The sequence below is a fragment of the Chiloscyllium plagiosum genome, unplaced genomic scaffold (assembly GCF_037043375.1).
Source record: "Chiloscyllium plagiosum isolate Xiang-an unplaced genomic scaffold, Cpla_swu_hap1 HiC_scaffold_9, whole genome shotgun sequence".
NCBI classification, from domain to species: Eukaryota; Metazoa; Chordata; class Chondrichthyes; order Orectolobiformes; family Hemiscylliidae; genus Chiloscyllium; species Chiloscyllium plagiosum.
The window spans coordinates 20745198-20768543 of record NW_028270147.1 but is presented as its reverse complement, the minus strand read 5'-3'; the positions used below and the strand labels follow the sequence as shown (position 1 = coordinate 20768543).

Genomic DNA, 23346 nt, shown 5'->3' with positions numbered 1-23346 from the left:
CAATTGATCAATTAATGCCTGTAAGGCACATTTATCCAAGTAAGGATGATGCACAGTTCTGCACCCGATCTGGCCTTCCTAAAAATTAGTATGAAATCACAAACACTCTAGCCCAGTTCTCATTTCCAGTTGCCACTGCAAAAAATACAAAGCCTTACATGTACTTTTGTTGCATTGTTCATTTAAAGAAACAACTTGTAATAAGAATGCTTTGGAGAAGCAGAATTCATCTTTGGTTCAGGACCTTTAGAAATCTTTACTTTTGTTCTAAATGTATTATTGAAATTCTATGATATACCTCTGTTGTAATACAAATTTTCAAGACCTAATTTCAATCTAATTTTATGTGTAATCATAGAAAATGTCAAGTCTTTGTTAAAAGGCCAATTTGCTTTTAATTAAGTATATTCCTTCAGCACTGTTTGGCTTGGCTAGTTTTTGTTAAGTCACAAACTGACCTTGGTTTTAGATATGGTCTGGTATTCTGCAAGTATGGAACTTTAGATTAATTAGTATCTTGTTTTTGCTTTTCACATAATAAAATGTAATTTTAAAGAGGTATTATTTGATTTCTTGGATCTAATTGCATAATTTTTTCTCAGTACTGTTAAAGATGGAACATAAAAAGGCATATTCTGTGGGGCTATCTCTTGCAACTATTCATAGCCAACTCTCCAAACTACCTGTACCTTATTCAAATGAGCAACGTAAACAGGATGAATATGGACTTTGCAAGTGTTGCATGGCTGTAACCTCTTTTATTAAACCATTTGTGGATGAAGTGAGTCACACAACAGAATCTGAGGGAAACCCTTTCCGTAATGAGCTAAAGGATGAACTACTGAAATTGTAGGTACTTAATTTTCATGTCATTGATCAGCATGTTGTTGACTAAGGGATTTTGTCAGGTAAATTAATGAATGTCACCTAACTGATGTTTTTACAATTGATATAGTTGCATGAAAAGTTTGGAATACCCACTGCTGACAGCACAGTTACGTCCATTAACTGAAGAGATTGAGGACAACTCGTTGAGAACTTTTGCTGCTGAAATTGTGGTAAGTGTGATTTGACCACAGCATTTTAACACCTTTCTGGTACAGTTTTGATCTGTTGCTTTGAAAGTGCATCTGTATTCTACATGTTTATTTCCTACATTCTCAATAAATTAGCTCTCAACTAAACCATTTATGCATTTAATTCACAGCATACTTTACAAATTGGTACAAGTCCAATTTAAGATTTTATCTTGCATTATGTAATGAGTTACATACTGCATTTAAGTGCATCAATAAAATCATGTAATTGCTCTAAAAATAATTATGGAAATAAGATTGCATTGAAAAGTTCCTTGAATTGTGGGCTTCTTTGTCATTATGTTCAAAATTGTCTAATCAAATTTCTTTGCTTCTTCACTCCCTTCTGCTAGCCCACCCAGTTACAATCTCTCCAAGATTCCCCCACTCCTGTCCCTGTATCAATCTCTGGTTTCTCTCATATCTCACCTCATGCCCAAACTAATTTTGTTTATGAAGGGAAATTTGGAAAGGGCAAACAGCAGTTAAACTAAAATGCACGAATTGATGGCACAAACTAGAAGTAACTAGGTTTAAATGAAAACTATTATAGATTCATTGTTGCATGGTGAACACTGTTGAATATTCAAAGTTGTTTCACATTGAAAAAGATTAGGAAGAAAGGAAGAGGATGAGGTGAGATCAGTACAATAGAGAGAAATTATTTTGGCGTGGAAGATTAAAGATTGATTGTTATGAAAGGTTCTTGAATAACTGCAGGTGATTTCAAATTTCAGATTATCTAAATCAAATTGGCAATCGTAGCCTTGAGGAAAGTCATAAAATGTTTGCAGGGCAGTTCTTGAAGCAGTAAGTTGTGGAGCCAATCAGGGAATGTGCATTTTAGACCTAGTAATCTAGGGAAGGCAGATGAACTCAGGGCATGGTTAGGAACATGGAACTGGGATATCATAGCAATTACAGAAACATGGCTCAGGGATTGGTAGGACTGGCAGCTTAATGTTCCAGGATACAAATGCTACAGGAAGGATAGAAAGGGAGGCAAGAGAGGAGGGGAAGTGGCATTTTTGATAAGGGATAGCATTACAGCTATTCCCGGAAATGCATCCAGGGAAGTTATTTGGGTGGAACTGAGAAATAAGAAAGGGATGATAACCTTACTGGGATTGTATTATAGACCCCCTAATAGTCAGAGGGAAATTGAGAAACAAAGTCGTAAGGAGATCTCAGCTATCTGTAAGAATAATAGGGTGGTTATGGTAGGGGATTTTAACTTTCCAAACATAGACTGGGACTACCATAGTGTGAAGCGTTTAGATGGAGAGGAATTTGTTAAGTGTGTACAAGACAATTTTCTGATTCAGTATGTGGATGTACCTACTAGAGAAGGTGCAAAACTTGACTTACTCTTGGGAAATGAGGCAGGGCAGGTGACTGAGGTGTCAGTGGGAGACCATTTTGGGGCCAGCGATCATAATTCTATTAATTTAAATTAATGATGGAAAAGGATAGACCAGATCTAAAAGTTGAAGTTCTAAATTGGAGAAAGGCCAATTTTGACGGTATTAGGCAAGAACTTTCAAAAGCTGATTGGGGGCAGATGTTCGCAGGTAAAGGGACGGCTGGAAAATGGGAAGCCTTCAGAAATGAGATAACGAGAATCCAGAGAAAGTATATTCCTGTTAGGGTGAAAGGAAAGGCTGGTAGGTATAGAGAATGCTGGATGACTAAAGAAATTGAGGGTTTAGTTAAGAAAAAGAAGGAAGTATATGTAAGGCATAGATAGGATAGATTGAGTGAATCCTTAGATAAAGGAAGTAGGAGTATATTTAAAAGGGAAATCAGGAGGGCAAAAAGGGGACATGAGATAGCTTTGGCAAATAGAATTAAGGAGAATCCAAAGAGTTTTTACAAATATATAAAGGACAAAAGGGTAACTAGGGAGAGAATAGGGCCCCTCCGAGATCAGCAAGTCAGCCTTTGTGTGGAGCCACAGAAAATGGGGAAGATACTAAATTAGTATTTTGGAGTCATAGAGATGTACAATGTGGAAACAGATCCTTTGGTCCAACTTGTCCATGCCAATCAGATATCCCAACCCAAACATGTCCCATCTGCCAGCCCCTGGCCCATATCCCTCCAAACCCTTCCTATTCATATACCCATTCAGGTGCCTTTATAAATGTTGCAATTGTACTAGTTTCCACCACTTCATCTGGCAGCTCATTCCATATATGTACCACCCTCTGAGTGAAAAAGTTGCCCCTTAGGTCTCTTTTATATCTTTCCCCTCTCAATCTAAACCTATGCCCTCGAGTTCTGGACTCCCCCACCCCGGGGAAAGGACTTTGTCTATTTATCCTATCCATTCCCCTCATGATTTTGTACACTTCTATAAGGTCAACCCTCAGCCTCCGATGCTCCAGGGAATATAGCCCTAGCTATATTGCGTGCAATTTCTGGTCTCCTTCCTATCGGAAAGATGTTGTGAAACTTGAAAGGGTTCAGAAAAGATTTACAAGGATGTTGCCAGGGTTGGGGGATTTGAGCTATAGGGAGAGGCTGAACAGGATGGGGCTGTTTTCCCTGGAACATCAGAGGTTGAGGGGTGACCTTATAGAGGTTTACAAAATTATGAGGGGCATGGATAGGATAAATAGGCAAAGTCTTTCCCCTGGGGTCAGGGAATCCAGAACTAGAGGGCATAGGTTTAGAGTGAGAGGGGAAAGATATATAAAAGAGACATACGGGAACAATGTTTTCACGCAGAGGATGGTACGTGTATGGAATGAGCTGCCAGAGGAACTGGTGGAGGCTGATACAATTGCAACATTTTAAAGGCATTTGGATGGTATTTGAATTGGAAGGGTTGGAGGGATATGGGCCGGGTGCTGGGAGGTGGGACTAGATTGGGTTGGGATATCTAGTCAGCATGGACGGGTTGGACTGAAGGGTTTCTTTCCATGCTGTACATCTCTCTGACTCTGAGACTGGAAAGATTAATTATCACAGAGGGATAATATTCTTTTGGGAATAGTGATCATAACACAGTAGACGTTGATATTTAGAACATGGTAGACTTTAGTATTCAGTTTGAATCAGAGAAATTTGCATCTGAACTTCTTGTCAGGTAATTAGGAACAAGAGTAGGCCAATGTATTGTAGACTGAAAGTACATAATGGGTTCTTTCCGATTATCATCCCATTCTTGCCTCAGTCGAAGCAAAATGTTCAGACACAGGATAGTTTTACCTCCTTCATCTTTATTCCAGGCCCTGGAGGGGGAGAGAACGATTGCCCATGTACACAGAGACATGAATTCTTCGTCTTCTCTCAAACAGCAGATCCTTAATGAATTATATAGTCATTTACAGCGAGCGGCATCCAAATAAGGCAAACTTCATATTGATTGGGTGACCATTACAATCAGCAAGTGTCAATAGTAAACATCTGGACTTATACAATGAATGTCTTAACCTTAACTGACTTTACATAATGAATGCTACTTCATCTTGTTAAATGGCTTTACATAATAAATGCTTTTTCACCTCGTTAACCTACTACCCTTGCTTCCAGCACCTCATTGTTTACTGCAAGTTCTTATCTGAATCAAGTTCTGCTGGCTGAGTCTTTGTTACACAACCCAAAATTTAACTCTTTCCCTAGTTGCTCATACTTTATATGCTTTCTCAAGATCTGATCAAAATGGTTACAATTTGGCATGTGCACTTCAATATATAGCACCTTAATCTACTTAGTACATACACAAAAACTAATGAGCGAACCTATTAGCTTAAACTGCTTTATACTCAATAATTTGTTTTCATGCTCGGGATTGTGGATGACTGGCATTTGGAGCTCAGTCTCAGATTCCATGGTACTGGTTTCACGGACCCCAGTCTGATGGTGAATGTCCACGGCCCCAGTCTCTTGAACCCGGCCCAGTCCTTGATAGTCGTCCATTTCTGATTATGTACATCACCATTTCATAGTACTTTCATACTTTTCCAAATATTCCATTGTGCAGAAAACAAGTTGATAATATCGCCAGTTGGCTCCATGTTAACTACAAAAATGAATGGTTTGCCTCAGACAATCAAGGTTATGCAGCACCCTTTCAGCCAAAATTGGCTGTTTTTGACACGGCCTATTTTTCCATGTTTTGCTTCAATGGCTCAATGCTGTGTCCAATTAATGCTTAACTATTAACCCCTAATAGTCTGGTTTGGAGACAATTTTTTTTAAACCTAACACTAGCCGCTCAGCCCTTGAGCCGACTCCGTCATTAAACAAGATCATGACTGATCTGAATTTAACTTCAGCTCTATTTTTATGCATACACCAATAATTTTTCCTGTTGGCAATCAAGAATCCACCTACCACTGTCTTAAAATATTTAAAGATTCTGTATCCATTGCCTTTTGAAAAAGCAAATTCCAAAGTCACAAACCGTCTGAGGGAAATTTATTTTCCTCATCTCTATCTTAACTGGGTGATTTTAAACTCTGATCTCTCTTTCTAGAAAGAATTACAAAGATATGAAGACAGAGTTGGCTAAAGTAGATTGGGAAAATAAGTTAAGATGTTAGATAAGCAGTGACATACCTATGAGGAGATGGTGGTGGATAAGTTGTTGGAGATAATTCTGAAGCATAGGATTAACATGCTTTTGTAGAGGCAAGGAATGATTAGGGATGATCAGCATGGTTTTGTGCGAAGGAAATCATGTCTGACAAACTTGAGTCTTTTTGAGGAAGTAACCAAAAAGTTGACGAGGGCAGAGCAGTGGATGAAGTTTACTTGGACTTTACTAAAGCATTTGATTGGGTTCTCATAGAGTAATTAACAAAGGTAGATCACATGGGCTTCAGAGTGAGCTCGCCAATTGGATATAAAATTGGCCTTACAGTAAGAGACAGAGGGTGAACAAAGAACAATACAGCACCCTATGAGATATTTTATTACTCAGTAAGATATATTCCATTGAGAAAGAAAGCCTCTATGAGAAGGATTAAGTTAAGAATAGTATCAGGTTGAAATCAAAGGCATTTGCTTCTTGTAAAGATTAGAAGACTAGGAAATTTTAAAAGTAGACAAGGACAATAAAAAAATTGAGAGAATTTATAATGAGGTATATTAGCAATAAATGTAACAAAAAAGTAAGAACTTATGCAAATATATAAAGGAGCAGAATAGTTGAAATAAACTTTGGTCACGTAGAGGACAAGATTGGAGGAATAATAATGGAAATCAAGAAATGGCAGCAAATTAGAGCAAGTATTTTGTAAGTAGTATCTTCATTATAGAAGACATCCCACAAATAGTAGAAAATCAAGGGGAAAAGGGACGGAGGAACTTAAACAATCAAGATCACTAGAGGAAAAATACTAGGAAAATTAATGAGATCTAGCAGCTTGCCTTCTGGATCTTAAAAAGAAGTGGGTAAGAGTTAGTGAATACATTAATTGTCACCTTCCAAATTCATTGTAGGCTTGAGACGTGTACAGTTTACGATTCAAATTGCTGGATACAGAAATAAGAGGTGAGACTTTCACATGTGAGACATACCTGCCTTTTTATCTGTTTGCCCGACATAGGTTTGTCCCATGCTAGGATAAGAAAATACAGCCCAAGAGTCTGCAAATTGTTATCCCAGTTGGTGTTAATACTGGACAAGTCCATCCAAGAATGAAACCTGGTTTGATGCGTGATATGTTTAATTTTTGCAATTGGTTAACAAACTGGTTCATTACTGAAACAATGCTGCACATTGTTCTTTAACAACAGAACATAATTTATGACACAAAAAGAATAAACTATTTATTGAAAACAGATCAAACGATCAAAAACCTCACTAATTTTCAATCTGTTTCCTATGACTATCTGTCACAGAGACCTAATCTGAGAAACATCACTTTTATCTCAGCTTTTATAAATGTTTACTTAACCAATTTTCCCCAGGTTCTTTTTCTTGGACTATGGGGACGATTTCCAAGTCTGCTGGCAAGAATCACTTGCAATTCTGATGATGCAGACATTTTTCAGTCCAAACAACTTGAAAACTTCTCTCTAAGCCCTGCTGGCTTGGAAGCTCCACACTCGAAACCATTTCTGGGTCAATGGTATCCTATGAACTGAACTGTGTGGAGCCTCAAAAAATGGGGAGATACTAAATGAATATTTTGCATCAGTATTTACTGTGGAAAAGGATATGGAAGATATAGACTGTAGGGAAATGGATGGTGACATTTGCAAAATGTCCATATTACAGAGGAGGAAGTGCTGGATGTCTTGAAACGGTTAAAGGTGGATAAATCCCCAGGACCTGATCAGGTGTACCCTAGAGTTCTGTGGGAAGCTAGAGAAGTGATTGGTCTGCCTCTTGCTAAGATATTTGTATCATCGATAGTCACAGGTGAGGTGCCGGAAGACTGGAGGTTGGCAAACGTGGTGCCACTTTTTAAGAAGGGCGGTAAAGACAAGCCAGGGAACTATAGACCGGTGAGCCTGACCTTGGTGGTGGGCAAGTTGTTGGAGGGAATCCTGAGGGACAGGATGTACATGTATTTGGAAAGGCTAGGACTGATTAGGGATAGTCAGCATGGCTTTGTGCGTGGGAAATCATGTCTCACAAACTCGATTGAGTTTTTTGTAGAAGTAACAAAGAAGATTGATGATGGCAGAGCAGTAGATGTGATCTATATAGACTTCAGTAGGGCATTCGACAAGGTTCCCCATGGGAGGTGATTAGCAAGGCTAGATCTCACGGAATACAGGGAGAACTAGCCATTTGGATACAGAACTGGCTCAAAGGTAGAAGACAGAGGGTGGTGGTGGAGGGTTGTTTTTCAGACTGGAGGCCTGGTGCTGGTCCCTCTACCTTTTTTCATTTACATAAATGATTTGGATGCGAGCATAAGAGGTACAGTTAGTAAGTTTGCAGATGACACCAAAATTGGAGGTCTCGTGGACAGCAAAGAGGGTTACCTCAGATTACAACAGGATCTGGACCAGATGGACCAGTGGGCTGAGAAGTGGCAGATGGAGTTTAATTCAGATGAATGCGAGGTGCTGCATTTTGGGAAAGCAAATCTTAGCAGGACTTATACACTTAATGGTAAGGTCCTAGGGAGGGGGTGTTGCTGAACAAAGAGACCTTGGAGTGCAGGTTCATAGCTCCTTGAAAGTGGAGTCGCAGGTAGATAGGATAGTGAAGAAGGCGTTTGGTATGCTTTCCTTTATTGGTCAAAGTATTGAGTACAGGGGTTGGGAGGTCATGCCATGTTGCGGGTGTACAGGACATTGGTTAGGCCACTGTTGGAATATTGCATGCAATTCTGGTCTCCTTCCTATTGGAAAGATGTTGTGTAACGTGAAAGGATTCAAAAGATTTCCAAGGATGTTGCCAGGGTTGAGGATCTGAGCTACAGGGAGAGGCTGAACAGGATGGGGCTGTTTTCCCTGGAGCATCGGAGGCTGAGGGGTGACCTTATAGAGGTTTACAAAATTATGAGAGGCATGGATAGGATAAATGGGCAAAGTATTTTCCCTGGGGTCAGGGAGTCCAGAACTAGAGGGCATAGGTTTAGGGTGAGAGAGGAAAGATATAAAAGAGACCTAAGGGGCAACTTTCACGCAGAGGGTGATACGTGTATGGAATGAGCTGCCAGAGGCTGTGGTGGAGGCTGGTACAATTGCAACATTTAAGAGGCATTTGGATGGGTATATGAATAGGAAAGTTTTGGAGGGATATGGGCCGGATGCTGGCAGGTGGGACTAGATTGGGTTGGGATATCTGGTTGGCGTGGACAGGTTGGACCGAAGTGTCTGTTTCCATGCTGTACATCTCTATGTCTCTATGACTCTAACTGGAAAACTTGATTTTCCTGCTTTTCTGAATGAAACTCCAGATTCTTCAGAACTAAAACTTCTGTTCTGAAATCAAAATGAAACATCATAACGCATTTGGTAGGTTTACTCTGCCAGTCATAAACTCAACAATATAAATATTTGTATATTAACATGACCTGGTTCTCCTGGGCATTTGATTGCAATCGTATGATTTCCTAGAATTGATGCACTTAAGTCACTGTGCAAATGACTTCCTGACCCTTTTTATTTCAGAACTATCATCACAGAACTGAAATAAAAACATCTGTCTCTATTTTGAAGTACAAATTCAAAATGATAATGTAGGTTAAGTGAGTGGACAATGATTTGGCAGATAGAATATAATGCGGGAAAATGGTAGGTTGTCCACTTTGCTCATAAGAATGAGAAAACAATATTATTAAAATGGTGAATGACTAAAGAATGAACGGATATTCTAGTATACAAAACATTAGTATGTTGTTATAGCAAATAACTGGGAAAAAACAAATTTGGCATTTATTGCAGGGTGGAAATAGTATAAAAGTTGGGAAGCTTTGGTACACCTGTACATGGCATTGGTGAGCCAAGACCTAAAATACTGGTTAGGCTTTTCTGATGGCCAGGTTATTTTATTTTTGAAGTGTGTAGATAGGAATTGTACATTGCTACATTCCCAATGTAGCAGACTCCAATGGATTTGCCTGGGAAATTGCAGATTCTAGTGGGCAATTCCTCTGCACCTGGAAACCTTCAAAAGTATCATAAAACATAGAACATTACAGCACAGTACAGGTCCTTCGGCCCTCGATTTTTCACCGACGTGTGAAACCATTCTAAAGCCCATCTAACCTACACTATTCCATTATCATCCATATGTTTATCCAATAACCATTTAAATGTCCTTAATGTTGGCGAGTCCACTACAGTTGCAGGCAGGGCAATCCGCACCTTTACTACTCCGAGTAAAGAACCTACCTCTGACATCTGTCCTAAATTACCCCTCAATTTAAAGCAATGTACCTTTGTGATAGCCATCACCATCCGAGGAAATAGGCTCCCTCTGTCCACCCTATCTAATCCTCTGATCATCTTGTATGCCTCTATTAATTCACCTCTTAACCTTCTTCTCTCTCAAGAAAACAGCCTCAAGTGCCTCAGCCTTTCTGCATAAGACCTTCCATCCATACCAGGCAACATCCTGGTAAATTTTCTCTGCAGTCTTTCCAATGCTTCCACATCCTTGCTATAATGCAGCAACCAGACCTGTATGCAGTACTGCAAGTGCAGGCGCACCAGAGGTTTGCTGAAACATGACTTCATGGCTCTGATACTCCTTCCCTCTACCAATAAAAGCTAACACACTGTACGCCTTCATAACGCCTATCAGTCTGGGTGGCAACTTTCAGGGATCTACGCACATGGACACTGATATCTCTCTGCTCATCCACATTACCAAGAAACTTGTCATTAGCCCAGTACTCGATATTCCTGTTACTCTTTCCGAAGTGGATCACTTCACACTTTTCCACATTAAACTCCATTTGCCACCTCTCAGCCCAACTCTGCAGCGTATCTATATCCCTCTGTAACCTGCAACATCCTTCCACACTGTCCAGAACTCTACCAATTTTCGTGTCATCCATAAATTTACAAACCCATCCTTCTATGCCCTCATCCAAGTCATTTGTAAAACTGACAAACAGCAGTGGTCCCAAAACAGATCCTTGTGGTACACCACTCGTAATTACAGGTGAACATTTCCCATTAACCACCACCCTCTGTCTTCTTTCAGCCAGCCAATTTCTGATCCAAACCTCTAAATTCCCCTCAATCCCATACTTCCGTATTTTCCGCAATAGCCTACTGTGGGGAACCTTATCAAATGCTTTACTGAAATCCATATACACATCAATAGTTTTACCCTCATCCACCTATTTGGTCACCTTCTCAAAGAACTCAATAAAGCTTCTTAGGCACGACTTACCCTTCACAAAAGTGGACGGCACGGTGGCATAGTGGTTAGCACTGTTGCCTCACAACCCCAGAGACCAGGGTTCATTTCCCACCTCCGGCAACTGTCTGTGTGGAGTTTGCACATTCTCCCTGTGTCTGCGTGGGTTTTCTCTGGGTTCTCCGGTTTCCTCCCACGGTCCAAAAATGTGCCCGTTAGGTGAATTGGCCATGCTAAATTGCCCGTAGTGGTAGGTGAACGGGTAAATGTAGGGGAATGGTCTGGGTGGGTTGCTGTTCGGATGGTCAGTGCGGACTTGTTGGGTCGAAGGGCCTGTTTCCACACTGTAAGTAATCAAATTTAATCTAAAAACTGTGCTGACTATCTCTAACCAAATTATTCCTTTCTAGATGATTATAAATCCTATCTCTTATAAGCGTCTCCAAAATGTTGCCCACAACAGAATTAAGGTGCACTGGTCTATAATTACCAGGGTTGTCTCTACTTCCCTTCTTGAACAAGGGGACAACATTTGCTATCCTCCAGTCTGGCACTATTCCTGTAGACAATGACTGGATACAGATCAAAGTCAAAGGCTCTGCACTCTCCTCCCTGGCTTTCCAGAGAATCGTAGGATAAATCCCATCTGGCCCAGGGAACTCATCTATTTTCACACTTCCCAGAATTTCTAACACCACCTCCTTATGAACCTCAATCCCATCTAATCTAATAGCTTGTATCTCAGTATTCTCCTCAACAACATAGTCTTTTTCCTGTGTGAATACTGATGAAAAATATTCATTTAGTGCCCCTCCTATTTCTTTGGACTTCACGTACAACTTCCCATTATTGTCCTTGACTGGCCCTAATCTTATCCTAGTCATTCTTTTATTTCTGACATACCTATACAAACCTTTAGGATTTTCCTTGATCCTATCTGCCAAAGACTTCTCATGTCCCTCCTGGCTCTTCTTAGCTCTCTCATTAGATCCTTCCTGGCTAACTTGTAAGTCTCAAACGCCCTAACTGAGCCTACACATCTCATCTTTACATAAGCCTCCCTCCTCCTCTTGACAAAAGATTCAACTTCTTTAGTAAACCATGGTTCCCTCGCTTGACCACTTCCACCCTGCCAGGTACATACTTAAGAAGGACACGCAGTAGCTGTTCCTTAAACAAGCTCCACATTTCAATTGTGCCCATCCCCTGCAGTTTCCTTCCCCATCCTATACATCGTAAATCTTGCCTAATCACATCATAATTGCCTTTCCCTCAGCTATAACTCTTGCCCTGCAGTATATACCTATCCCTCTCCATCGGTAAATCAAACATAACTGAATTGGTTACTATCACCAAAGTGCTCACCTACCTCCAAATCTAACACCTAGCCCGGTTCATTACCCATTACCAAATCCAATGTGGCCTCACCTCTTGTTGGCCGATCTACATACTGTGTCAGGAAACCCTCCTGCGCATATTGGATAAAAACTGACCCATCTAAAGTACTCAAACTATAGTGTTTGCAATCAATATTTGGAAAATTAAAGTCCCCCATAATAGCTACCCTGTTACTTTCGTTCCTATCCAGAATCATCTTTGCTATCCTATCTTCCGCATCTCTGGAACTATTAGGGGGCCTATAGAAAACTCCCAACAGGGTGACCTCTCCTTTCCTGTTTCTAACCTCAGCCCATACTACTTTGGTGGGCGAGTCCTCATAAGACGTTCTTTCTGCTACTGTGATACTGTCCTGGACTAACAATGCTACACCTCCCCCTCTTTTACCACCTTCCCCGATATTCCTGAAAAGTCTAAATCCTGGAACGTGTAACAACCATTCCTGTCCCTGCTCTCTCCATGTCTCCAAGATGGTCACATCCATTTAAATTGGACGTTTAAGGGTTCTGCTTCAGTTAAGATAATAGTCAGACAGGAAGAGACATTTAAAAACCTACTCAAATTCCTAGATAACTGGCAAACTGAACCACAACGTATTGCTCATATCCCCAAACTTCCCCAGATGTCTTACACCCTCTGGACCCTTGACCTAATAGCCAACACACCCTACCCACTCTACCCCACCCACTCACCCAAAGACCCAACAGCCTTGCTGTTCCCTCTGGACACAATACTTCCTCTTCTCCGTTACTGTTCATGATATTCGCACCCTCCTCACTGGACCTAATAATCCACATTCACCCAGATTTACCCTAAACACTCAACCATTTCCCTGGCATCATTCCTGCCTTGCAGTTTTGATGACATAAATTTTATCAGTTTGGCAGAGAAGTCTGTAATGCTTTAATAGCGCTATCCTTCTCCGTAGGTTTACCTATTAGCAATGGGTGAGTCGCTTCCTGTGTTGATGGCTCATCAGTTGCTACTATCCAGAAAAACATTGCAAGAGATTGACCCTCTAAAGGAAGATGTGAAATACCCTACAGATTCGCTGGCAAGCTTGGCATATCTTCTATTTGTTCAGCATATTGGCATTGATCAATTTCCAGCTATATACAGGTATGTAAAAATGAAAGCCTATTAGTTTGCTTAGCATTCCAAGGATTGAATGAGATGTAAAATTCACATTGTAACGCTTGCTATTCCTAGAACTCAAACCACTTCTGTCATGTTCCTGCTCTTAGTCCCACCCCAGCAATTTGGAACTTTTTCACTTGTTTTTCAAATCTTCCTCATGTTCATTTCCTTTTTGAACAATGATTCATTCAGATAACTTTATTCATGCTTCTGCCTGTTATGCTCTTAACCTATTTGAGACGCCATGAGAATATTTTACATAAAAACATAAGTTGCTAGAGAACCTCAGCAGGTCTGGCAGCATCCGTGGAGAGAAAGCGGAGTTAATATTTTGGATCCAGTGACTCTTCTTCAGAATAGAATATTTTATGTATTGTGTTTTACCATACATAATCTTCTGCTGTCACACAGTCTTAACTTAAGAACTTTTCTTTGAAATGGTCCAAATATTATGGTGATCTTATTATAGAGTCATAGAGATGTACAGCATGGACACAGACCCTTTGGTCAAACCCATCTGTGTCAACCAGATATCCCAACCCAATCTAGTCTCACCTGCTAGCACCCGGCCCATAGCCCTCCAAACTCTTCCTATTCATATATCCATCCAAATGCCTCTTAAATGTTGCAATTGTACCAGCCTCCACCACTGCCTCTGGCAGCTCATTCCATATACGTACCACCCTCCGCGTGAAAAAGTTGCCCCGTAGGTCTCTTTTATATCTTTCCTCTCTCACCTTAAACCTATGTCCTCCAGTTCAGGACTCCCCGACCCCAGGGAAAAGACTGTGTCTATTTATTCTATCCATGCCCCTCATAATTTTGTAAACCTCTATAAGGTCACCTCTTAGCCGCTGACGCTCCAGGGAAAACAGCCCCAGCCTGTTCAGCCTCTCCCTAGAGCTCAAATCCTCCAACCCTGGCAACATCCTTGTAAACCTTTCTGAACCCTTTCAAGTTTCACAACATCTTTCCGATAGGAAGGAGACCAGAATTGCACGCAATATTCCAACAGTGGCCTAACCAATGTCCTGTACACCCGCAACATGAACTCCCAACTCCTTTACTCAATACTCTGACCAATAAAGGTAAGCATACCAAACGCTGCCTTCACTACCCTATCAACCTGTGGCTCCACTCTCAAGGAGCTATGAACCTGCACTCCAAGATCTCTTTGTTCAGCAACACTCCCTAGGACCTGACCATTAAGTGTATAAATCCTGCTAAGATTTGCTTTTCCAAAATGCAGCACCTCGCATTTATCTAGATTAAACTTCATCTGCCACTTCTCAGCCCATTGGCACATTTGGTCAAGATCCTGTTGTAATCTGAGGTAACCCTCTTCACTGTCCACTACACCTCAAATTTTGGTGTCATCTGCAAACTTACTAACTGTACCTCTTATGCTCGCATCCAAATCAATTATGTAAATGACAAAAAGGAGAGGACCCAGCACCACTCCTTGTGGGACTCCACTGGTCACAGGCCTTCAGTCTGAAAAACAATCCTCACCACCACCCTCTGTCTTCTACCTTTGAACCAGTTCTGTATCCAAATGGCTAGTTCTCCCTGTATTCCGTGAGATCTAACCTTGCTCGTCTGTCTCCCATGGGAAACCTTGTCAAATGCCTTACTGAAGTCCATATAGATCACATCTACTGCTCTGCCCTCATCAATCCTCTTTGTTACTTCCTCAAAAAAACCCTATTAAGTTTGTGAGACATGATTTCCCACGCACAAAGCCATGCTGACTATCCCTAATCAGTCCTTGCTTTACCAAATACATGTACATCCTGTCCCTCAGGATTCCCTCCAACAACTTGCCCACCACTGAGGTCAGGCTCACCGGTCTATGGTTCCCTGGCTTGTCTTTACCGCCCTTCTTAAACAGCGCCACCACGTTAGCTAACCTCCAGTCTTCCGGCACCTCACCTGTGCCTATCGATGATACAAATATCTCAGCAAGAGGCCCAGCAATCACTTCTCTAGCTTCCTACAGAGCTCTAGAGTACACCTGATCAGGTCCTGGGGATTTATCAACCTTTAACCGTTTCAAGACTTCAGGTTCTGAGAAAGGGTCACTTGATCCGAAACGTTAACTCTGATTCCTCTCCACAGATGTTGCCAGACCTGCTGAGCTTTTCCAACAATTTCTATTTTTGTTTCTGATTTAGTGTTTGCAGTCCTTTTGGCAGTAATTGACATTTATAATTTCTGCGTATTTTAATTTGCATGAAATCATCTGTGAATGATATTTCATTAAAATAACCAGTTTAATTATTTTAATTTGAAATTTCTCTTTTGCAGTCCTGGATACCTGCTTCTATTTAATATGGAATATATAGCTGCACTAATTAGCAAGTAAGTTAATATATCTGGAGAATTATCTGAGCCTGTCCCCGTTACTCAGAAGGGAAGGGTGAAGAAGAGCAGAGCAGTAGTAATTGGGGACTCGATAGTTCGTGGCACAGATAGGCGGTTTTGTGGGAACGAGAGAGACTCACGTTTGGTATGTTGCCTCCCAGGTGCAAGGGTACGTGATGTCTCTGATCGTGTTTTCCGGGTCCTGGAGGGGGAGGGGGAGCAACCCGAAGTCGTGGTCCACATTGGCACCAACGACATAGGTAGGAGGAGTGCTGAGGATGTTAGACAGGCTTTCAGGGAGCTAGGTTGGAAGCTCGGAGTTAGAACAAACAGAGTTGTTGTCTCTGGTTTGTTACCCGTGCCACGTGATAGAGATTCGAGGAATAGGGAGAGAGAACAATTAAATGCGTGGCTTCAGGGATGGTGCAGGAGGGAGGGGTTCCAGTTTTTGGATAACTGGGGTTCTTTCTGGGGACGGTGGGACCTCTATAAACAGGATGGTCTACACCTGAACCTGAGGGGAACCAGTATCCTTGGGGGGAGGTTTGCTAGTGCTCTTGGGGGGGGTTTAAACTAACTCGGCAGGGGCATGGGAACCCAGATTGTAGCTTCAGGGTGCAGGGCCTGGAGTGTAGGGAGGTGAGGAACATGGGATCAATTTCCAAGGAGGGTGCCTGTAAACAGGGAAGTGGCTTGAAGTGTGTATACTTCAATGCAAGAAGTATACGAAATAAGGTAGGTGAACTTGCAGCGTTGGTTGGTACCTGGGACTTCGATGTTGTGGCTATTACGGAGACATGGCTAGAACAGGGACAGGATTGGCTGTTGCAGGTTCCGGGATTTAAATGTTTTAGTAGGGTCAGAGGTGGGGGTAAAAGAGGGGGAGGTGTGGCATTGCTTGTCAAAGATAGTATTACAGCGGTGGAAAGGACGATGGATGAGGACTTGCCATCTGAGGTAGTTTGGGCTGAGGTTAGGAATAGGAAAGGTGAGGTCACCCTGTTAGGAGTCTTTTACAGGCCTCCTAATAGTCCTAGAATCATTGAAGAAAGGATTGGGAAGGTGATTCAGGAGATGAGTGACAGTAATAGGGTGGTTGTTATGGGGGACTTTAACTTTCCTGATATTGATTGGGAAAGCTATAGCTCAAGTTCGTTAGATGGGTCAGTGTTTGTTCAATGTGTGCAGGAGAGTTTCCTGACACAATATGTAGACAGGCCAACAAGAGGTGAGGCCATACTGGATTTGGTTCTGGGTAACGAACCAGGCCAGGTGTTAGAATTAGAGGTAGGTGAGCACTTTGGGGATAGTGACCATAATTCGGTGATTTTTACACTCGTGATGGAGAGGGATAAGTGTGTACTACAGGGCAAGAATTATAGCTGGGGTAAGGGAAATTATGATGCGGTGAGGCATGACTTAGGATGTGTGGCTTGGAAAAGTAGACTCCAAGGCAAGAGTGTAAATGATATGTGGAACTTGTTCAAGGGGCAACTATTGAGTGTCCTTGATAATTATGTACCTGTCAGGCAGGAAGGAAAGGGTCGTGCGAGGGAGCCGTGGTTTAATAAGGAATTGGAATCCCTTGTTAAATGGAAGAGGGCGGCCTACCTCAAGATGAGACGTGAAGGTTCAATTGGGGCGATTGAGAGTTATAGGGTAGCCAGGAAGGACCTGAAAAGAGAGCTAAAAGCAGCAAGGAGGGGACATGAAAGGTCCTTAGTAGATAGGATTAGGGAAAACCCTAAGGCTTTCTATAGGTATGTTAGGAATAAAAGAATGACTAGGGTAGGAATAGGTCCAGTCAAGGATAGTAGGGGGAAGTTGTGTGTGGAGGCGGAAGAGATTGGGGAGACACTGAATGAATACTTTTCTTCAGTATTCACTCAGGAACAGGGCATTGTTGTCGATGAGAATACTGAGGCACAAATAAGTAGAATGGATGGCTTTGAGGTATGTAGAGAAGAGGTGTTGGAAATCCTGGAAAAGGTGAAAATAGATAAGTCCCCTGGGCCTGATGGCATTTATCCTAGGATTCTCTGGGAAGCAAGGGAGGAGATTGCAGAGCCATTGGCCTTGATTTTTATGTCCTCTTTGTCTACAGGAGTAGTCCCAGAAGACTGGAGGATAGCAAATGTGGTTCCCTTGTTCAAAAAGGGGAGTAGGGATAGCCCTAATAACTATAGGCCGGTGAGTCTCACTTCTGTTGTGGGCAAAGTCTTAGAGAGAATTGTAAGGGATAGGATTTATGCACATCTGGATAGGAATAATGTGATCAAGGATAGTCAGCATGGTTTTGTGAAGGGCAGGTCGTGCCTCACAAACCTTATTGAATTCTTTGAAAAGGTGACGAAGGAGGTTGATGAGGGGAAAGCGGTAGATGTGGTATATATGGATTTTAGTAAGGCGTTTGATAAGGTTCCCCATGGTAGGCTACTGCAGAAAATACGGAGATATGGCATTGAGGGTGAGTTGGAGGTTTGGATTAGGAATTGGCTGGATGGAAGAAGACAGAGGGTAGTAGTTGATGGCAAAGTTTCTTCATGGAGTGCCGTCACTAGCGGTGTTCCGCAAGGATCTGTTTTGGGACCATTGCTGTTTGTCATTTTTATAAATGACCTGGAAGAGGGGTTAGAAGGTTGGGTGAGCAAGTTTGCGGATGATACGAAAGTCGGAGGAGTTGTTGACAGTGAGGAAGCATGTAGCAGGTTACAGCAGGATATAGAGAAGCTGCAGAGCTGGGCAGAAAGGTGGCAGATGGAATTCAATGTAGCTAAGTGCGAGGTGATTCACTTTGGGAAGAATAACAAAAAGATGGGGTACTGGGCTAATGGTCGGATACTTGGTAGTGTGGATGAGCAGAGGGATCTTGGTGTCCATGTACACAGATCTCTGAAAGTTGCCACCCAGGTAAATAGTGCGGTGAGGAAGGCATATGGCGTACTGGCTTTTATTGGTAGAGGAATTGAGTTCCGGAGTCCTGAGGTCATGATGCAGTTGTATAAGACTCTGGTACGGCCGCATCTGGAATATTGTGTGCAGTTTTGGTCGCCATACTATAGGAAGGATGTGGAGGCATTGGAACGGGTGCAGAGGAGGTTTACCAGGATGTTGCCTGGTATGGAAGGAAAATCGTATGAGGAAAGACTGAGGCACTTGGGGCTGTTTTCACTAGAGAAAAGAAGGTTTAGGGGTGACTTGATTGAGGTGTACAAGATGATTAGGGGGTTAGATAGGGTCGACAGTATGAACCTTTTCCCGCGTATTGAGTCGGGTATTACAAGGGGGCATAGCTTTAAATTAAGGGGGGGTAGATATAGGACAGATGTTAGGGGTAGGTTCTTCACTCAGCGAGTCGTTAGTTCATGGAATGCCCTGCCAGTAACAGTGGTGGACTCTCCCTCTTTATGGGCATTTAAGAGGGCATTGGATAGGTATATGGAGGATAGTGGGTTAGTGTAGTTTAGGTGGGCTTGGATCGGCGCAACATCGAGGGCCCAAGGGCCTGTACTGCGCTGTATTCTTCTATGTTCTATGTTCTATGTTCTATGATTAGCAATGTGACTAAAACCTGTGTAATAAAACAAACTTTGCAATGTAATAGCCAACTCAAGGGAGATGCCTGATGCCTTTTTCCAATTGTTTTCTTCCCTTCTCCTGTTTTGAAGACAATGGACTATACTGTCTGGGAAGCAGGTGAGCCGCCTGCTGAAGCTGGAGTTTAATTGATGAATTGAGATGCCTTTTCAGTGGCAGTCCAGATGCTTCCTTGAACTTTGCACCCAAAATCTCTCAAATTTGAATGGCAGAGGGCTACCTGTGGTCGTAGGCTCACTGTTCTTTTGGTGTTTTTCTTCCATAAGGACAGTCTAGTAGCTGTGACCATTGTCAATTTATAATTTTATTTTTCAGAGGGTGCATCCACCTTGAGGCATCCAGAATCGGAAGTCCACAACCTGGAAAATCACCCTCTGGGTTCGATAGTTGACAATGTTTTGGTCCCACATTTCTTCCTTTTGGCAGGATTCATATCAGTCAGTTGACTCTGCTGTTGATCAGGATTACTGTATTGACCACTCATAAACCTATGCTGGGAATTTAAATAGGATCTTGGAGCATGATGCTGTAGGAATGAGAGTCAGATTTTTGTAGCACAGAAAGAGGTTTTTGGCCCATCAATTCTGTGCCAGTCATCAAACATTCATCTATTCTAATCCCATTTTCCAGCACTTGAATACTATGGTGTTTCAAGTGCTCACCTAAGTAGTTCTTAAATGTCTTGTGGGTTCCTGCCCCTCCCTCTCTTATTGGTACTGAGTTCCAGATACCCACAACCCTCTGATTAAATTTTCTTTTCCTCAAATCCCATGTAAACCTCCTGCTCCTTACCTTAAAACTGTGCCTCCAATTATTGAACCCTCTACTAACTTGAAAGAATACACTGAGTTGGAAAGGGTGAAGGGATGTAAGGGGTTAATTCAAATCTCTGCCTTGATGTCCTGACCTATTCTGTTCCATGAGAGAGAGTTTGGAATTCCTTAGCATACTTTGTACCCTGCATAGCAAACTATCTCAAAACTGGCTTATTTATCACATTTGACTATGACCTGGTTGATATGCCAATAGTGAGGCTGAGAAATATACTTTCCAATATTGTTGTGCTTTGAATTGAGAGATCTATCAATGCTTTATAGGCAAACCTCCCAAATCATTTGTAATGAAAAAAGGATAAGGCTTTTGCATTGACATTATAGCTGAGTTGACTTATTGGTAACTTTTATTTTCATGAATATATTAAGATTATTAAGTTACTGGTTTTAAAAGATTGTGAACATTTTCATAAATATTGTATAAATGTAACTTTATAAAAATTGTTTATTCCGCTTGCATAAAATAACTTTGTTTATTCTAATAATAGGACAGAAGAGTCCATTTTGTCTAAAGGTCTGGTAAGCATTTTTGTATTTTACATCAGAAAACCTGAAAAACTCTTTAAACTTTTACATTGGATCTAAGTATAAATTTCTTCTTGTGTGACAAATAATGGCCAGGATTTTGCAGCAATAATGGTTGCAAAGAAGTGTTTACCATCATTATTCCTCTGAAACTCACACTCCATGTATAGATGATTTAGTACAAAAATCCAGATGTTGTTTCCAATTATTCTACGTTTCTCAATTGGGTGCATAGTTGACTCCCCAACTCAACCCAACCATGCCCCCAACACCCCTCGCCAAAGCTGATTATAATGTGTGGTGTTTGGAGATTTGGAAACTCAGCTAAGCCTTCGCAATGAGCTTAGCTGGAATAACAGCCCTCAAGTATTTATCAACACTGAAGTCTATTAAATCTACAGGAACAGATTTTTTTTAAAAACTACATCAGTTGGCCCATCAAACAATGCACTCCAGCAGCAATTTCTTTTTATTCTAAAAGACAGCTGTAGCCTTTTTATTAACTTTTAAAAAGCTGAAGATTTAAATGGTCTCAGATCATGACATTTCAAAAGATCTTACTGACCTTCAAGAACATTTAAACCTCATTGTAAATATGGACTTGCTTGACTGAGCACTAATTTTCAGTGGCTGTGCTGACTTCAAGTTTTCTGCCTGTTTACTTTATGCCCCACCTCCTTCACCCCTACAGACAAAAAAACAGGATTCGCTGGACTGAACTGTACTTCCATACCTAGGTCCTGGTTTCCATTTTTAAAGGAGACTCCATGAAAAACAGCCTTTCCTCTGTGATCGAAAACAATTAAAACCCAATCAATTATTGGTTTAATTCATTTTAAATTTTGTTTTGAAATCTGAACTTCAATAATTTGTTGTATATTTATTGAATCTATATTTTTCAGGAATTATTTGAACATTGCTTATTAACAATTGAAGATAATCATCTCTCTCATAAGTATTTGGAAATGAAGAGTATTCTTAGTGTTCCTCAGGTAATCCACAATTCAAGCATAAAGGAAATATATGTGGGATCTAGACGTTGAGACTAACATTGGAAAAGCTACGAATTGTAACATGGGTTATAATGTTTAATTTCTGACTAACATATTAATAAATTTCTTAAATTTCTGCCCATAGGATTTAGTGAAGGTCATGACTCTCTGTCCCATTGAACATTTGGTATGTATTGATGTAATGATATGAAACTTTTTTTTATTTAAAGAACATGAAATGCTTTATAAGATTTAATTATTGGATGCGAGAATTGTGATGTAGTGGTAATAGTACTGATAATGGAAGCCTGTAACTTTCCTAACATAGACTGGAATAGTAACAGTGTGATGAGCAAAGAAGTGGAGGAATCTGAAGATACTATTAAAGAATTTTCCTGACCAGTACGTTTCCAGTCCACTGTGGAAGGAAGCAGCACAGGATCTAGTTTTGAAGGAAAATGTGGATAGAAGAGAGTGTTTCATTTGGGGAACAGTATTTATAATGTCATCAGATTTGGGAAATTTCTTGAAAAGAACCAGGACCAATAAAGTGTAAAAATAGTTTAACTGAAAGAGGTCTAATTTAGACAGGGAGGGAATCCAAATCTGGAAGTTTTGAAATTACCAAAGATATAAATTTGTTAAGAACTACAAACTTTATAATTGTTGAAAAAGCCATTTTCATTTTGCAAGAGTACCAATATGAAGGAGAACATTTTCTATGTTTGTACACCCCAGTGCAACACCAGCATCTCCAAATTATAATCTTTTTCTATATATGAGAACAAAGTGTTGATTGGCTGGAAAGTCGACTCTGTTAACAACCTGATGAATGAGCAGCGCTCCGAAAGCTGGTGCTTCCAATTAAACCCGTTGGACTATAACCTGATGTTGTGTGATTTTTGACTCTGTTAAAGATATTGTCATGCAAAATGCACCAGTCAACATTTAACTTTAACAACAGTTAAATTATGACTGACAGTTAATGCCAAACATCATTTAAATTTAACCATACATTAATCCAAGATGGAGGACGGGAAAAATTTCTGGCTGTAAGAGCTGCTCCTTTTTTTTTTTGAGGTATTTTAGGTGCTGGAGGTGATTTCCTCGAATTCCAGGAGCAACAATTACTGTTTTATATGCTATTGCATTGTTTTGGAACTTTAGAAAAAAAAAGTCAAAACAACAGCAGTTTTAAAAGATAGAAGAACAGACAAAGGAAGCCCATGGTGAGGACAGTGCAGGAGAGAGAGAGGGAACCTGCACAGTTACTGCCTTTGCTGTTTTTGAATTCATGTGTCGCTGGACATCGGAGTGCATCTGGGAAAATTAACAAACAGTGAATTTCACACCTAATCTTGGAGGAACCTGTTTGGGCGAAGTTCACAACACAGAATCAGATAAGTTAATTGTTGTTTTAAGTCTGTCCAAGAGAAAGGCTGCATTAGTGAGTACAGTGGGTTCTTTCTTGATTATATGTTTTTGGAGAGAAGTCTCTTGATTAAACTTAAAATATAAGCCATAGCTCTTAATTTAACCTGGTGCAGTGTTTTGTAGAGGAATAAGACGGTGTTATTTTTCTGGGTCTGTAGATTGTGAAGGAGCAAAAATGGCCTTTGCAGTGATATGCACTTCTTGTC

At 41.0% G+C, this 23346-nt stretch overlaps 1 protein-coding gene across 5 annotated transcripts in view; it reads left to right on the top strand.

Moving 5' to 3' along the window:
* glmna (glomulin, FKBP associated protein a) overlaps positions 1–23346 on the top strand; it is an 87510-nt gene that overhangs the window by 41338 nt on the left and 22826 nt on the right. For all 5 annotated transcript variants that reach the window (XM_087990452.1, XM_087990454.1, XM_087990455.1 and 2 more), the window contains exons 6-12: positions 603–849; positions 956–1058; positions 13187–13377; positions 15703–15756; positions 20678–20708; positions 21617–21706; positions 21852–21893. In XM_087990452.1, coding sequence (XP_087846578.1) covers positions 603–849; positions 956–1058; positions 13187–13377; positions 15703–15756; positions 20678–20708; positions 21617–21706; positions 21852–21893 — 758 coding nt within the window. The remainder of the gene's footprint in view (positions 1–602; positions 850–955; positions 1059–13186; positions 13378–15702; positions 15757–20677; positions 20709–21616; positions 21707–21851; positions 21894–23346) is intronic.